Source organism: Thamnophis sirtalis, unplaced genomic scaffold, assembly GCF_051295495.1.
Source record: "Thamnophis sirtalis isolate CommonGarterSnake01/CBP01778 unplaced genomic scaffold, rThaSir2_p1.2 scaffold_4, whole genome shotgun sequence".
Classification (NCBI taxonomy): Eukaryota; Metazoa; Chordata; class Lepidosauria; order Squamata; family Natricidae; genus Thamnophis; species Thamnophis sirtalis.
The window spans coordinates 105,042,732-105,060,916 of record NW_028261384.1 but is presented as its reverse complement, the minus strand read 5'-3'; the positions used below and the strand labels follow the sequence as shown (position 1 = coordinate 105,060,916).

At 38.0% G+C, this 18,185-nt stretch overlaps 1 protein-coding gene across 1 annotated transcript; it reads left to right on the top strand.

Annotated features, from left to right (window-relative positions):
- The first annotated feature begins 706 nt into the window (after positions 1 to 706).
- Positions 707 to 17,777, top strand: LOC106547840 (testis-specific serine kinase substrate). The gene is made up of 8 exons (XM_087713664.1): positions 707 to 1,560; positions 4,668 to 4,902; positions 10,235 to 10,330; positions 12,495 to 12,578; positions 14,355 to 14,404; positions 14,655 to 14,813; positions 15,783 to 15,923; positions 17,577 to 17,777. The coding sequence occupies exons 1-8, from the start codon at positions 1,463 to 1,465 to the stop codon at positions 17,716 to 17,718; spliced, it is 1,005 nt and encodes a 334-aa protein (XP_087569790.1). The 5' UTR covers positions 707 to 1,462; the 3' UTR covers positions 17,719 to 17,777.
- Positions 17,778 to 18,185: the final 408 nt, after the last annotated feature.

Genomic DNA, 18,185 nt, shown 5'->3' with positions numbered 1-18,185 from the left:
TATATTTATTGCATTCATATCCTGCCTTTTCTTTTTGGAGTTCAAATTGGCATATCTGGAGCGGTCTCCTCATTTTATTGCCAATACAACAATCTTAAATAGATTGTGTTGAAACGGAATAACGATATCAGGTCAGTTGATTGTGGAATGTGAACCCATTCAGTTGGGTAGATTCAGGTGGTTAAACATAACATCGACCCAACTATTGTGGTTAGTCAATACTTAATATTGATCAAAAGAAATACAATTTTTTCTTTGATTTACTGTAGAGCAATACAGGTAGTCCTTTACTTACAACAATTCATTTAGTGACCATTCACAATTATAACTACTGAAAAAAGTGACATGACCATTTTTCACACTTACAACCATTGAAGCATCCCCATGGTCACGTGGTCAAAATTCAGATGCTTGGCAACTGACTCACATTTATGATGGCTTCAGTGTTCTGGGGTGATGAGATCACTTTTTATGACCTGCTGACAAGCAAAGCCAATGGGGAAGCCAGATTCACTTATCAACTGTGTTACTAACTTAAGAACTGTGCTTCACTTAACAATTATCAAGAAAGGTTGTAAAATGGAACAAAACTAACTTAACAAATGTCTCTCTTAACAACAGAAATTTTGGACTCATTTGTGGTCATAACTTGAGGGCTATCTGTACTAGTCTTTAATATAGTTGCATTTGAACCAGCCCACTGTCTGAGCAATCAGTCAGGTGTCTTCGATAGTTTATGAGTTATGTGTTTCACTTCATAAATAAATTTTTCAAAGAATGCTTTGGATATTATTTTTTGGTAATATCCAATAATGTCATTACATCTTCAGCCCAACCTGGAATCTCTGCTGTGATTTTGAAGTCCAACACGGTTTACAGTACTGACAAATGCTGACAAATGGATGCAGCTTATAATTTTTTATTGAATTCCAATTGCAAGCAGTGCAGTCAAATATGACCTTAACATGGCCAGAGGACTGGAAACAGTTTCAAGTTGACATAGAAAATCTACAGCAAATGATACACTATCTTTGTAGTCTTGTTCAGATGTTATACTTTTGAAAGATATGGAAGAGATATAAAATAGTAAGGAACACAATAATCATATAATTATATTATATTGAAATATTATATAATGTTTGGATTTTATGTATAAAAATCATACTGGTAATATAGTTTATTTGGTTTTGAGTTATTACATGGTGTGAACTTTGATGCATATGTTTGTGTGTGATATGTAAATCTGGTTAATTGTTTAACTGTGATTTGTAGAAATCTAACAAACTATAGCTAACTAGTAGTTGAATCTAACCTGGACAAGGTATAAAGAGAAAAAGGCAATTAGCAGTTCAATATATTTCTTCAGCTCAATCCATGCAATTCTTTCAAATTAAGAAAGAATTATTTGAATTACTTTTCTTTTCATTGAGAACTGTGCTGATTGTTGGTGATACAATGGTGGATGGAAGATTGTGATTGCCAGCTCCGTGGCAACTGTTATGAGGTCATGAAAGCAGCTGGAAGATTCCTGCCCTACCTAGAGAGCCAGTTGGCTTGTAGGTAATAGATGTTTCCTGGTGTGGTGCAGGCAAGAAAATTTGTGCTCATATTAGATATCGACCCAGCCAATAATGGCCAACATTGTGGTGAAGACCATCTGGCAGTCCAAAGAAATAAATGAGGCTGGAGACACGCCAATAGGGATTGACAGTCGGGCTCAGGTCACCAAGGATCATCTGGGAAAGCCTACTAGCATCAAAGGCTTCCCCAAAAAGAAGAAAGCCGTCTCTTTCCATGGGTGGGTCACCTGGGAAGGTAAAGGGTGGAGGTAGAATTCAATAGCTGCAGCATGTGAGACCATATAGGAAACATAGGATGCACAGTAGCCCATCTGCTTTGTGTTCAGATTGTGTTTCAGATTCAATCCATGGCATCTCCAGATGAAAAGGCCTCTGGTAGTAGAAGATGCCCGCGCGCACATACACATGCGCGCACACACACACACAAAATTTTTCTCCTTCAGATCATGGAAAATTGCTGCCCTGAGATCCCAGCTTCGTTGGCTATAACTCTCAGAATTTTTAGCCTGTATAGCCAAACTGGCTGAGAATAATGAATATTTGTAGTCCAACATTAGGCGAAGTGGGCAGTGGATCTCATCTGATCTAAAGCAGGTACTGCAATAGTGGTTATTACTATTAACCCAAGCTTAAAAGAGCCTAACTTAGGCCTGGAGGTAGCATCTCACACCAGCATTGGCTTGTTTCTAGCTAGATCTGGTTTGGGGTTCTAATGACATGCAGAGCCTTTGCTCATATCTCAAAAATCAGTCAGCCCTTCTTCTGCATACATTGCCTGGATTTAAACCCATGAATTCACTCTCTTACTTTACTTTTTGGGGAAAAGTTTTGCTCTCTTCCTGTGCTTTTTAAAGACTTATTTCTGATTCCAGCCCAAGCAAGTGGGGAAAAAATCCTTCCTCTTCTCGTCTTCATCTTCTGGTTCCAAACATAATGCTGGAGAAATATCCAGGGTTTCTATGTACATTGCTCCTAATATTGCTTTCTTAAGTAAGACATATGTATGTTCAACTAGATAAGAAATTGCACCTTAAGATGGTTGTTACTGAGATTTCAAGAATCCTGGCTTTGTATTTGTTTGATTTATTTCTTCCAATGACTTCATAGATTCAGCTTTTCCTAAAGATTTCGAACTAACTTAGATTTCTTCTGGGCAGAATCCAATAGAATGACAGGGAGAGCATCTAAAAATGGTCTTTTGGGGCTTGATTTGATCTTGTGAACTTTGAGGTAGCAGACAGGGCTCTCAGCGACATTAATTTTGCCATCAGCAACTTGAATTCATGTTCCACTAGCTCCTCTGTATGCATGTATTTGGGGTCATATTTGAGCGGAAGTTAATGCTTCCTTAAGGGAGGAAATGGCATAGCCTGAAGAAGGTGGCTCATGATCTGCTTGTGTTGGATACCTTCTGCTAGGTCTCCAGACTTTCTTTTCCCCCCCAGGAAGATCTTGAAGAAAATAGTGGGGTGTCAGTTGCAGACAACTCGATAAAGTGGATAATTTGATATCTTTCGTTCCAGTTTTCTCAGATCTGGCTGTGGTATAGAAATTGTTTCAGTTGCTCTTGTGGGATTGCATTGGTCATGTCCTTGTTCATTTAGACTTCTCGGTAAAGTTTTGTACCACTGATTGTGATACTCTGCTAGACTATCTAAGAGATGTGTGTGTGTGCGTGCAAGTGGATGGGTGGGTGGCCTTATTCTACAGTGGTTCCATTCTTTCAGAACCTAGGGTTGGTTATATTTGGTAATATCAAGAGAAGAAAAGTGAGACGTTGGGACACTTGAATATACATGCCCCAGGACTTGATTCTTTCCCCTCTGCTGTTTATTATATAAATGAAACCACTGGGAGAGGTCATTTGTTAGTTTGGAGGGAAAGTTATTATACATAATGATACCAAACTTTGTAGCTGTAACAGAGCAGGAAATGCAGAGGCAATCCTCATGCAGTGTGTGAAAAGTGATAGATTCAATTTCAAGAAATGTGGTTAAACTGAATCATAGCAAGAGGATGTTATTGCTTATTCAGAAACAATTGGTCTTATTTTGTGTTCCAGTGTTGGTTTTAGAGAGGTTCACATTCCTTGAAAGAGTTAGGATTAGCAGGTGAATTCTATTATCAGGAAAGCCCTTTTCCAAGTGTTCCCTAGATTTCTGTTGTGTCCCTTGGGAGGGGAAGACATTGGCAATAGTCCCCCTTATTCTCATTACCTGTTTATTTCAATGTGTTGGAATATCACATTACCTTTGAAGATGACCTAAAATTATAGTTGGAGCACAGAGGCTGCAAACTGAGATCTGCTTCAGCAGGGCGGCATTATGCTGTGGTCTCTGCATTAATTAATAAATTTCCTTGTATAAAATGCTGAGGGCTAAAGCCTTCCATGATTTGGACTGTGCTATTTTATGACTGACCTTCAAATAGGTGCTGTGCTATTTCTTTGGTCTCTTCCACTTCAAGAAGTTAGGGAATGGGAACATTTTTTTTTACTATTGCTCTATCTCCTGGAACAGTCTGCTCCCTGTTCTGCTTATTGCAATTTATTGGAGAGATGGATAGGATTTTATGTGAGTCACCAACATTTTGTTAGACTTGGGGGTGGAATATAAATGATGCAATAACAAAGTAAGAGCAGATGCCTACCAACATGTTGGATTTCAAATTTCAGTGTAATTTTTGGGGATTTCTATACAGTAATCCCAAAATCTTAGTTTGCCAAAGAATATGTTAGCATCAAGGTGTCAGAAAGTCCTTTGTTGTACCTATCTGGGCCATGGTGGTGCAGTGGTTAGAGTGCAGTACTGCAGGCTACTTCTGCTGATTGCTGGCTGACTGCAATTTGGCAGTTCATATGTCACCAGGTTCAAGGTTGAGTCATCGTTCCAAGGTGGGTAAAATGAGGAGCCAAATTATTGGGGGCAATATGCTCACTCTGTAAACTGCTTAGAGGGGGCTGTAAAGCATTGTGAAGTGGTATATAAGTCTTATTGCTATTGCTATCTCTCTTCAATATATTATGTAAGAAATAAAGTAGTCTGGTACTATATCTAAGGATAATGAATGTACTTTTTTCAAAACCAGAGTTGAGCCCCATTTTACCAGTGAAAGTCTCAATCTGAACCTGAAGCGTTCTTCTGCTTGCACTAATGTTTCTCTTCTGAATCTAACTGATGGGGAACGTGATGATTCCACTACGGAAAATGAATCCACAGATGATGGGAGTCCACCAGGGGGAGCAGGGTGCGAAATACAGGATATTCTATTTCCCATCAAGCCAGCTTGGTCAGAAGATGAAGATGATACTTCCAGCCAGCAGGTGAGGCAATGAGTAACAGTCATACATACCTGGTGCTGCTTTGTCAATTAAGAATCCAGCCCTGAAACATTGTTCTAATAATAAACAAAAAAGAATCTATGACATTTTAAATAATAACTTAATTAGGTCTCTAGAGCTACTTTTATGCCATAATATAGTTGTTTTTGAGATGAACAAAACTCCTTTTTTACATATTTATTTTATTGATATAACATATAAAAATTCAATTTCCATGAACAGTGTGTAGTCTGGGTACAATTGTTTTTTAAGCAAACATAATAAAATATTTACAATAGTATTCATCACAGTAATATTGATAATATAATAACAATAATATTTAACATTATCTACTTTAACAACTTCATATTAACATTTCCTCTTATTACATCTCCCCATTTCTAACTTCTGCTTCTGTTGTCTACCTATTGATAAAATAAATCCCATATTAAAAAATATTCAGTTTCTTTTTTATCCTTAACAATAAGTGTTAGTCTATCCATTTCTGCACATTCTAATATTTTCTTAATTACACACTCATCTGCCTGGATCTCATCATTCTTCCATTGTTGTGCAAATACAATTCTGGCTGCAGTTAGTACATGTAAAATCGATTATATAGTCCCTTCTTCATATTTTTCCAGTAAAATGCCCAATAAAAATATCCCTGGTTTCCAGTCTATGTATTATTTTATCTTTTTTTTTTCAACTAAGTATGTATGGATACTAATATACATATTAAAAACTAAGCAGGGACTTAGTAGTTTTTAATTCCCCTCTTTTGTTCAAAGTATCTTTATATCATACAATTTTTTCCATGTTAATAACATTTTGATGTACCAATGCTTCCATTGTAGAAAGCCAGACTGGTATTTTCGAATAGTGTTGTTCTTTTATTTTAAGCCATACTGATAACAATGCATTCCTAATGTGATATTTTTAGAAGTAGCTATGTATCTTATTCTTCCCATACCATAAAAAAGCATGCCAACCTAGTTGAAAGTTGTGACCTTCTAAAATTATTAATCTTATATGCCTTAAGTTGATCCATTCTTTCACCCAGATAAGAACCAAGGCATGGTAATACAATTCCCAATCTGGTAGGCTAAAGCCCCCTCTTCTTTTTTGGAGTCTTGCAACATTTTCAAACCTATTCTTGCTTTTTTTCCTAACTAAATATATCTTGATATTATTTTATTTAATTCTTCAAAATGTTTCCCCTAGTGTGTTGGAATTGTTTGAAATAAATATAATAGTCTTGGTAAAATATTCATTTTTATAGTAGCTATTCTTCCTGTTAATGATAGTTGCAGATCTTTTCATTTCTCCAAATCTAGTTTAATATGCCACATCAGTTTCATATAATTATCTTCTTTAATTGTTACACATTTTGCTGTTAATACAGCATTTTTTGCCTCCCGAAGCTTTCAGAGAGCTCCTGGGGTCTGGGGAGTGCAGAAATGAGCAAAAAGAACCCGACCATTTTTTGCCCCTCCCAGCCTCCAGCAGCACTTTATAAGGTTATGCATGCAATTTTTTTTTGACAAAAAATGGGCCTGTTTTTTGCTTGTTTTTGGTCCCCTGCATCCTCCTAGGAGCACTCTGCAAGCCCCACAAGACTATTCATGCCTTTTATTTGAAGAAAAACAGGCCTGTTTGTGCGAAAAATGAGCCGTTTTGGGGAGGTTTGCAGGGAGTTCAAAAACTTTTTTTTTCCCTTTTGGAAAGCTCTTTAGCTGATTGTTGAGAATTACATTGATCAAGTGCTGTGCCAGCAAACACAAAGTCTTAGGTGCTGTAGATTTTCAGTCATTTCCTTCTCCAGCACATGGATAAATACACCTGGAAACATCTACCTACCTACTTACTCACTCACTCGCTCCCTTCCTACCTACTATATTTCTCTCTCTTTCTCTCTAACCCTCCATCTACATACCTACTCTCTCTCTCCCTACCTATCTACTGTATTTCTCTCTCTCCTTCTATTTCTCTATCCCTTTATCTACCTACCTACCTACCTACCTACACACTCTCTCCCCCACCCACCTATTGAATGTATGTATGTATGTATGTATGTATCTATGTATCTATGTATACCTACCTACCTACCTACACACACATTCTCTCTCTATTTATTTCTCTCTCTCTATCCCTCTACCTACCTATCTACCTACACACACTCTCTCCCTATCCACCTACTGTATTTCTATCTATCTATCTATCTATCTATCTATCTATCTATCTATCCCTCTATCTATCTATCTATCTATCTATCTATCTATCTATCTATCTATCTATCCATCCCTACCTATCTACTGTATTACTTTCTCTTTTTCTATTTCTCTCTCTCTATCCCTCTACCTATCTACCTACCTACCTACACACACTCCCTACCTACCTTCTCTCTCTCTCCTCTCTCTCTCTCTGTCCCCCTTTACCTACCTACCTAACTACACTCACTCTCTCTTTCTCTCTCCCTACCTACCTACTGTATTTCTCTCTCTTTCTCTCCCTCTCTATCCCTCTTATCTACCTACCTACTTTTTTAAAAATTTGCCTCTTCAAAACCTTGATGTGTCTTATACTCCGAAAAATACAGTACTTTACTTTTTTGACTATTTATTAATTATTTCCATCAGCACTTTCTTTTGTGTATCTGTAAGATTTTTAACTAAAATCTTTTCTAAAGGCAAGACTAAAGTCTTTATTTATTTTTAGTCCTGCAATTTCCCCATATTCTTCTATCTTTCTAATTAGCTTCGGTCCAGTTTCTAAGGGGTCTTTTAATATAAAAATCAAGTCATCTACAAACACCTATAGCTTTTATTTCTCTTTTTTTTAATTTCCATTCCTTTTATTTCTTCATCTTGTCAAATATTCCTGGCTAAAGTCAATATAAATAGCAGCGGGGACAGTGGGCATCCTTGTCTAGTGTCTTTTTTAATTCCAAAGTTCTCTGTCATGTCCCCATTTACCATCACCTTAGCTGATTGTTTGTAACATATTGCTTTAATCATATTAATAAATCTCTCACCAAAGTCCATATATTTTAATTGTAATAGTATAAATTGCCAATTAACGTTGTCGCATGCTTTCTGTGCATCTTTTACATCAACATCTTTTGCTTTCCAGGGTATATTTCATAATGCTCCACTGTATTTAAAATAATTCTCATATTATTTTTAATCTGTCTCTTTGGCAAAAAGTCATTCTGGTCTAAATGGATACATTCATTCAAGTATTTTTAAAATCTCTCTACTATTATCAAAGCGTATATTTTATGATCCACATTCAGTAAAGATATTGGCCTGTAATTCTTTATCTGCGTTAAGTCTGTGTCATCTTTCGGTATAAGAGTAATATTTGCTTCCATCCATGAATTTGGTATTTTTGCTTCTAGCAGTACTTCATTATAAACTTCCAACATCACTAAGCTTAATATCTCTTCTAGTTGTATATAAAATTTTGCCAGTAGCCCATCAGACCCTGGTCAGGGGTGGGTTCTGGCTGCTGCTACTACCAGTTCACTCAGGGACGCACTGCGCGCACATTTGATGTGTTTGATGCATGAATGTGCAGTACTAACAAAATGTTTATGCGCAGAAGCAAAAAACAAGATGGCGTTGCCTATGGTGCTGCTGAGAGAATCAGTACCAGGCCAAGTTACTATCTACTTGGCCGAACCGGGCCGAACTGGTAGGAACCCACCTCTCGCTCTGGTATTTTATTATTCATTTGTCTCTTAATCACTTTTGTCAATTCCATCATAGTTATTAGTTCATTAAGCATATTTTTAACTGTTTCATGTACTTGGGGGAGTTCCGATTGTTCCAAATATTGTTGTATTTTATTTTCCAGAATTTTCTCCTTATATAGTTTCTCATAGTACTTTTTTATTATAGGTTTTCTTTTCCTCCTCACTCTGATAATGGAAGTTCCTTTCTCATTGATTAATTGATGTATCACTTTTCCCCCTTTCTTGTTTCAGTTTATATGCCAACCATCTTCCTAGTTTATTCACATTTTCAAAAAAAAAATGTTTTGCGCTTTTAATTTTTTGTGCCAATTCATCTTTTTCCAATAGAATTACAGAAGGAGCCACAAAAATATATATTTAACAAAGCAAATAGATTTAATAAAACTCCTTTTTAATGGTATAATTGACTAAGGTTTTCCTTCAACAAATCCCCCCCAAAGGTTTGTATTTTTGATGGGCTTTGAGTTAGTTTATCTTTTCAGTCCACATTCTACTTTAAAGATGTTACTTCCAAGTCTCTCATCTTTCCTTAGTGAACAGAAAGGGTCAATCCTATTGGAACTTCTAGTTTTGTCTATGTCTGCTATTCTCTCTTCCACATTCTAGATTCAGAGGAAAATTAGTTTGGTATTAATATATAGCAACCAAGGTTTAAGCCAAACAAAGAATTCCTTACTGATGCTTTTGCAAATTCAGGAATGCTTCCTGAGGGCATCTTGAATGTCTGGTCAGAGGTTGCAATTGATTCAAGAGCCAGAGGATCATAACACTGTATTTTTAAAGAATAATCCAATCTGTGGGCCTCCTACAACATTTTAGAAAATAATTCCTATTTCTTTATGTTGTTGGTATTAGCATTTGTTTGGGCAAGCAATTTGGATGTTTATCTTAGTTTTTTTTTTAAATTTATTGTTAACTTCATGTTCTTAACCAACCCTGAATTTAACAATGTATTTGTATATTTTTTCCTGAAAAGGGCTTTTCTTGGAGATTTTATTCTTCTGCAGTACGACTTCTATATTTGTGCCATTCCTTTTTCTTCATTTACTTTCTACACCCGCATGGCCTTTTATATTGTTCCAAATATTTCTTTGCCTTGACCCAAACCCCAGCTATGTAAAGTATATTGTACATACAAGCTTAATTTCTATTTTATTGGCTGTTCTATCATTGAAAGATTCTAACTATCAGTAATTAACTTTTAGATCCCTAACAAGACCCAGCTTAAGTCTCTTAAGATATAGAGAATGTTTTTCAGATGATGCTGGTAAGCAAGCAGGGAATTAGCTTGATGGGATTCTACCAATTCGGACCAGTTCAGGTGAACCAATAGCTCAGAACAGCTGAAAGCAAAACTGAAGGTCAGAGGGAACCTGTTTGCTCTCAGCTGATCTTCAGAGCTACTGGTTCGAGCAAACCTGTCCTTGTTGTGTGGGTGTGGTGTTCATATGTGAAAGCTGCCCCCCCTCCATTTTAAAATCATTGAGACTGAAATAAATGTCTGGAAGTGTGTATTAGTCAGAAGTAAGTGGGTTATAATTTGTTTGATCAGTTCTCTCTTACATTCTCTCCCAGCAGGAAGTGAGTAATAGTGGCCTCTTACGAGCCAAGGATTCTATCACCAGCCTCAAAGAGAAGACATCCAAGGTCACCCACCATCTTCAGAATCTGCAGGTCTGGAGCTATAGGTTATTTGTATAGGCTACTATGTAAATGAAGTTTTAGACTCTCAGGTTCACCATTCTCGTTCTGCTTTTATACTCAGGAATATAGAATGGAATTAGTCTCTTTCCCAGGGCTACCAATGCAAGAATGCTTCAGTCTGACTCACTTGGCCAATTTGAGGGAATCCTGTCCATCCTGTGAAATCATATTTAATTTAATTTTTAATTCAATTTAATTTTGCCTCATTTGGTTGGCTTTACTTTTTGAGCTCTGCTTGGAAAAACTGGTTGCTGATGTCCCAGCAGTGTGGGAGCAAGTTCTGACAACAATTCAGCTTTGGATGTATAAGCTATGGGCTTGCATTTACCCAACTAGATTCCTATCAGACTCTGCTCCAAATGTTGGTCAAGCTCACAGCTGCTTGTTTAGGCAGAATGAGAGAATTTTAACAGTGATATGGCTTTTTGTGTAAAATATATCAGGCTTCCAGAAACCAACTTGGAGCCCTGTGGGATCACACTCTTAAGTTTTCTACTGCTTAATCCATTGGAGTAAGCGTACAATTAATACATTATAAGCAAATGGAATAATTCATACAAAGTCTTAATACAATTATCCACAAACCAAATATATTTGTTCCAAACTAATTTGCAGGCACTTATTTTCTCAAGGCAAAATCCTTCCTGGCTATCTTCCAACAGGAGCCATAGGTCAAGAAAGATTCCTTGACTTTTGAATTAACATTATCGTGGTTGGCTTCAGACTGAGTCTATTTTTCCCCATCCTGGTTCTGAAGTCTACACTACAGGCATTGTCACAGAGCTATTGCTTCTACATGCAATGATTATTTTATTTATTTAATTTGTTATTACATTTATTTGCTGCCTCTCTCATGTGGGGCTACTCTAGGTGGCTTACAATAATAAAAATGAATAGAATAGAATAGAATTCAATACTTTATTGGCCAAGCGTGATTGGACATATAAGGAATTTGTCTTTGGTGCATATCCTTCTCAGTGTACATAAAAACAAAAGATACATTCGTCAAGAATCATAAGGTACTTAATGATAGTCATAGGGTACATGAATGAAAAGAATGTAATGAAATGCAAATGAATGTAAACAAATGAAAAGAATGTAAACAGAACAGAAGTAAAATAATATAACTCATACAATAAACAATGAAAAAGAAGCACAAGAGAATAAAAAGTTATCAATATGATAACCAAAAATGGGTGGGTGGAGAGCAGAGGGCAAGTGGGGAGGGGAGGTGGAGTCTGCCATCAATTCAGCAACCACCTCCAGTGTGGAATTCCCCCCATTTGGTCTCAAGGCCAACCGGCAGACCAGGTCTTCAAGCTCTTATGAAAGGATAGGAAGCTGTGGATAAAACTTACCCTAGACAATAAGGTGTTCCAAAGGATGGGCACTGCAGTGGAGAAGAGTCTTTTTCGGATCCTGATAGTCAGAGTTCTTTGACTGATGAGTTCTGAAGTAGGCCCTCATGTCAGTAGGATGGGCTTGTCCTAACTGGACAGAGTGATTCATCAGGTAACCTGGATCAATGCACGTTTCATGATAATGTGATATTCTTTGTAAGAGGGCATTGCTCCATTGTAAGACAGTTAACATCAGCTTTGCAGAACCAGATGGCTGAAAGAGACCTCTTTGCCAAGTACATTTCTTCTCTAGAAGAAAACAGTGCATGGAACCTGGGCAAATGCTGCCAGATAGCTAGGCAGCAGGTACAGTGCCTGCTTTTAGAGGTTAGGAGCAGACTTAAAGATTTGTTTTTACTTTTATTATGTATTCAGTGAAACGGCAGGGACAATTGGGAATATTAAAATAGTTTTCCTTAAAAAGAAATCCCTGGGAATGGAGATTTGGATGTGGGAGAAAATTACTGAGGTGCCATGTTTGTTTCCAATGCTGTAATGGAATGGATATCGAACTCGTCCTTTAATAGAAGTTCAAGTGATCAGATTTGTCATTTAAAAAAAGAGAGAGAAATGGGAGAATTTTCAATCTCCTCCTTGCCCTAACTTCTTGGTAAGACTTTTATAGAAAAGGAGATGGCTAGCATTGAACGCAAATCCATATTAGCTCATTCCTTTTGCTTGCTTGCTTGCTGGGCCACTTGAGTTTTTCCCCCCTCCCTTGAAATTTCTTGAAGGAAAGCTGCCGAAAGGTGACAAAATCTGTGGAGGATGCTGAAATTAAGACCAGCGTGCTGGAAGAAAACTCAGCCCAGTTGGAGGTGAGAGAGAGAGGATGCCCATTGTCTCTTTTAAGCCTTTCCCCTTTTTACATTTTTATCAAGGGATTCTCTTTCAAATTTAAAAAAAACCAACAACCACAAAACACAAACCTTTTAGCAGAAGAAAACCATTCCCTATTAGGGATCAAGGAGATTATAATTCAGGGCCGCTATCAATCATCAAAGCTCTCCCAGGCTCACCTATGCACAAGATGATAGTTGGAAAATTTGGAAAAGGGGCTGCGCACAAGAGAAATAAGCACCCTCAACCATGCTTGATTTCTTGTGGTATAGTTTTTTTTTAAAATAGCAATATGAAAATGAAAATGGTTTGTGGTTACCTTTTCTGAGATTTTGCTTTTAAAGTCTCACTAGTATTGTATAGGGGTTAATTTTGGACTGGCACTAAAGAGATTGTAGCTCTAGCCCTCTCCTTACCCCAAGAAGCACATATGGTTGGTTTCTTCAACCACATCCCTTTGAGGAGGCTGGGGTGAGGGAAGGAGGGTCTGGGGGTCTTTGGGCCAGTCCTTTACTCTATTAGCCCAGTCCCCTGAAAGGAATAGCCCTGGAAGGAACCAGAGGAGTTAGACGTAAGCTTGCCAGCTAGAGTTTCTCATTCAAAGTTGGGGTAGAAATCTAATTAATCATTATAGTTATTTATGGTCATATCATTTCCTGGTGGGTTATCTGCATATATATGGTTCTGTCAAGACAGCCACATTCAATTAGTTGCTGACCTCTGTAGACTCTTAATAAAAGGGAGAAGAGAAGGAGGAGGAAGAAAAGTTAGCACAAATTCTGCATCTTGCCCATCCTCGGATTAGTGGCAGATGAAGTCCCCCTTTTTTAAATGCTGTAAGTAATCCTGCAGTTTATCCCTTTCATTTAGCCTCTTATTAAATTCAAAAGGTTTGGAATTATTTGGATTTCATCACCAACACTCACAAAGAAAGTAACACAAGACTGCATCCTTCTCAGGATTTGCTGAGTTGCCTTTTATAATGGTTCACTTTTAGATGAACAATGTGTTCCTTCTCTTGCTTTATCCCAGTTGTGTATCACATCTGCAACCAAGCCAAGCCAAGGTGGCTAATTATTCCAGCAGCCCATTGGGCAGGAAGGAAAAGATGAACAGATCAGCCTGTTAAATAAGATCAGCCTGTTAAATAAGATAGTTGGAATCACCTAATTGGAGTTCTGGCCCAGTTTTAATCTTGTTGCAATATACATAACAAAATGGATTTAATCAAGTGATTACAGCTGTCATGATGACTTCTTTGATCCCTGCCCTGCCAGATGCCTCCAAGTGAAATTAAAGTCATTCATTCATTCATTCATTCATTCATTCATTCATTCATTCATTCATTCATTCTCTCTCTCTCTCTCTCTCTCTCTCTCTCTCTCTCTCTCACACACACACACACACACACACACACACACACACACACACACACAAGCAAGGATACTTTTGTTCTATGTTAGCCTTTCCCAGGCTGGCATTCTCCAGATATTGGACTACTACAACTGGACTGCTTAGCTAACTCAGCTATATGGTTGGGAATTAAGAGCATTGTGATCTATAACATCTGGATGATGCCAGGTTGGAGAAAGATATTTTGTTGCCTTTGTTGCTTCCTGTTACTTTCTATGTGGATATGAATTCTAAACCATTTTATTCTATCAGAATGCTAATTGGAAAAGAGAACAGCACATAAACTCAATACCCCAAGTTAATCTTATTCTTTCACTTATTCTGTCCTCCACTCTGTTTAGGAGAAACTGCGTAACTTACAGCAACAGGTTCAAGTAGAAGATTTTCGTTGGTAAGACCTTGTGACAATTGGTGGACCAGGGGATGGCGAGTGGGGTCTCCAAACAACTTTTGTACTTGATAAGTAGCATGATGGCTACATCCCCAAGGTCACCCATCTTTGGGAAGAGGGAACTCCAGTAGTGCACTGCTGCTCTTTTGGGACTTCTCTGAGGAGGGAATGGGAGGGGAGGAGCCTTGATTTTGGTAGAGGCAACAAGATATCCTCCAACCTGGTCTCTCTCTATCACATCCCACTCTAGGAAATGCATGCTGGAGTTGGCCCAGAAGGAGGTGTTGCGGCTATTGGCCCAGCTGGGGCTATGCTTGGAGGGAGTGCTTCCCCAGAGGGACAGGGTACAAGTGGAACAAGGCCAGGAGCTTAGCACGCTGAGGGAAGAACTGGATGAAGTCTCTGCTGCGTATGTGCCTTTTTTGAGGAAAGAGGCTCCCTTGAAGCTGGACAGCCATGTCTCTCCTCCAATCTCCAGTTCTCTTCTGAGTTGTTGCCTCTTATTCCCAGTGAAAGAAGGACCAGATTTAAGAGATGATGGAGTCAAGAACAAACCATTGATTACTGTTGCTTAGAGATAATCTTTCCAGTTCAACTAGAGGTCTATTATTAGATAATGATAGCAAGTCTTTGTAGTGCTGGGGTTTATACTAGAGTTTTTTCTCCCATAGAGGTGTAGTTTAGGAAAGTTGACTACAAGTTCCATGATCCTCATTTTGTATTGATGAAGTATTATGGGCTACACATCTGTAGGGAATATTAGTATATTAGTAGTTAGTGCCCTGATTACTGTATTTTTTCTTTTAAAAAGTGAAACTTTCTAATGTTTGTGGATCTTCCAAGGGCAAGCTTCATTAATTTCCCAATGATCCCTTGTCTCTGCCTTTTTTTTCAGCAGATCTTTCTTCTGTAACAGTGTACATTTAATTTTACCTCTCTTTGCTTCAAAAATATGAGATGGTAGAAACATTCAAACATCAGGTTGAGAATAAATAGGGTGCGTGGGAATCCTCCAGCATTATTTTGACAAGTCTCCACTTCCAGATGAAATCCCTCATCCAGCTCCCCCACTTCCCCCATTGTAATAAAGAGTAAGAGAGAATAAAATGTAAAGGAACAGGGAGTGTGCAGCTTCTCCTGGAAGACAAATATTCCAAATCAGAAAATCACCATTCTTCAGTCAACCTATGATGTGAGAGGATTGTGTAAAATGAGATTGCTCCAATTTCAAGACATGCTCCCCAGATAAGAAAGCCTATTGTTCCATGTGGCAGGCAAAATATATGTCTCTCTGAGCTGATATAGGTCTATGAATTTGGAAATTGTGGAAATTCGCTGTTGCACTTACAGCTGTTGTCTTCCCTTTCTTTTATGCCAGGGCAAAGCGGGCATCAGTATCACTCACTCAGATCCGGATAGACCTGGATGGACTCCTGAAAGACATATCTCGACATCTTGCAACATTGAAGAATATGGAAGCATCTGACCGGCCTCCTCCTAATTGTGCTAGATGTTCCAGGTACCTAGTTAAACCTGTAGGTCAGAATTGAAGAATACAGACCAACCTGATAATGAGAATCAGAAGGTTAGACTAAGGAAGGATGTAGAGTTAGGTTTGATTTCCTTGATTTCACTCAGGGCAGTGTCATAAAACCACTAAGCAATGATTTGCTTAATTACAGTTTATTAAACAAAGCATTAGATTAGTCTGTGTCTTACTATTGTAAGCCATAAACCACAGATGGACCTGTACTGTTGCTTGACTTCTCAGCCTACTAGTGGTTGCAACAGGTCTTCCGGTGACTTGTTTATCCCAGATGCTATACCAGAGAGATTTCCTCTTGTGTCTGAAATTGTTAAGAGAAAAAAATTATTTCATCTATGGATCTCTGGCTTCTATTCCCAGACTTACTTTCTCTTTTTGATTCAAAAACTATACCATAGAAATTTGGTATTCTGTCTTTAAAGTGTGACAGTACATTTTGGGATGTTTTTGGCATGGCAGATGGATGCTGGCCTTGGTATAAGCTCTGGTTTATAATCTCCATGGGCCACAAAAACTAGATAAAACCAAACATACCATATTATGACTTAGCATGATGGATTGACTGATTAAATCAATGTAATAGCTTCCCAGTTGACACAGGGTAGTGTACACAAAGAGAAAGCAATGTGTAATAAACTCTCAACATTAAAATTCCCAAAGTAATCTCATCCAACGAAAACCAATCTACAAGCAGTCAAACGGCACAAAAATCTCACACCCAAGATTTGAGAGGCGGGGGTGGGGAGAGAAAGTCAGGTCTTGGTAACTAAGCTGTATGAACGTCAACTCCCAAAATTCCTGAGCCAGTTCACAATTCCTGAGCCTGAGTTGAAATCCATGTAGCTTAATGTTGCCAAGATTGAAAAATACTTTCTTACTGGATGGGCCTGATATATCAGAACAGCTATAAACTCTTAGGATTTTTCTTTCAAGGCCTATCCAAATTTTTTGCTTAAGCAGCCTATGAACAATATGTCAGCTAGAAAGACTGACTTGATATTATAGATTTCCTTTCATAGACCAGCAGGTAATTGCAGCTTTCCAGTTCACAGAAGAGAAGGTTCAGTATTACAGAAGCAAATGAATTGACTATTCACATGAACAGTTAATTGGCTGCTGCTGAAAATGCAGTTTTCTACAAAATCCAGTATCTGGCATTGGCTTTAGATTCCTGAGAACATCTGTTTTCATTTATTTTTTTAAAAAGCAAGTTGCTAAAGCTCATGTAATTGGCATGCATGTTTAAAGAATCAAGAAGAGTTGGGTTTTAAAATGATTGCTTTTTAAAACACTCTTTGCTGCTTAGATGTTTCATACATATTGCCTACCTCCCCTCCTTTGTTCTAATAAGTATTTTGAGACCATCCTGTCAGTTCTGGGGAAAAATGGAATTTGTCCTAAAGCAATATTAAGTTGGACCAGTGCTTCTGTGTCATATTTATGTTATTTTCAGTGCAGCAAATTGCACTCTTCTGACATTGCATGGAGGGAACTTCCTTGACGCTTTATCTGGCTGTTTCTCTCTCTTTCAAGATTTAAATCTATCATATTTTCTACATTGACTGACTGTGTAAATGGCATCTCTTCTTTTCTTTTCTTTTTTCACCTCTTGGTTCCCACCCACAGCTACAGCATTGTGAATGCAGAGGTGCTGAGAAAGATGTTTGAACATGCAATGGCACCCATTTTGGAGGAGCTGAAGCAGCGGGGCCAATCAGAAGGAAAATGCCCCGGCTGCCAGCGTTTGCAGAAGACGATGTCACAGTGAGGCACAGAGTAGACTAACCCCAGACCCCCCTGCCCCCAATAAAATGTTTACAGAGTGCAGTCTTTCTGGAGCAATTTTCTGATCCTAAGTTGATGCAGGCCAGACCCTGAATCCTATTCCCATTCTAATCGGACATCAGTTCACCAAAATTTCTGGCAGAAAAATATAAATCCTGGAGGTAAAGTTCAGGATCTTCAGAGGGCAAAGTACAATAACTCACTAAGCTTTTCTTTCTCTCCTCTTGGCTCATACAGAGAATTCAGTCCACAGGCCAAAAGTTAAATGCAAATCCTGCATGTTCTTTCCTGAGCACTTCTGTTAGAATGATAGATTCACTGTGACTGAAACTCATTACATTGATAGGGAACAATCAACAATATTAATTGTAAAGATGAACATAAATTAAAATGTGTTTTTTCCTAGTCCTATTGATTTTGGAGAGAGCAACCTCTTGTTATTTTTCAAGT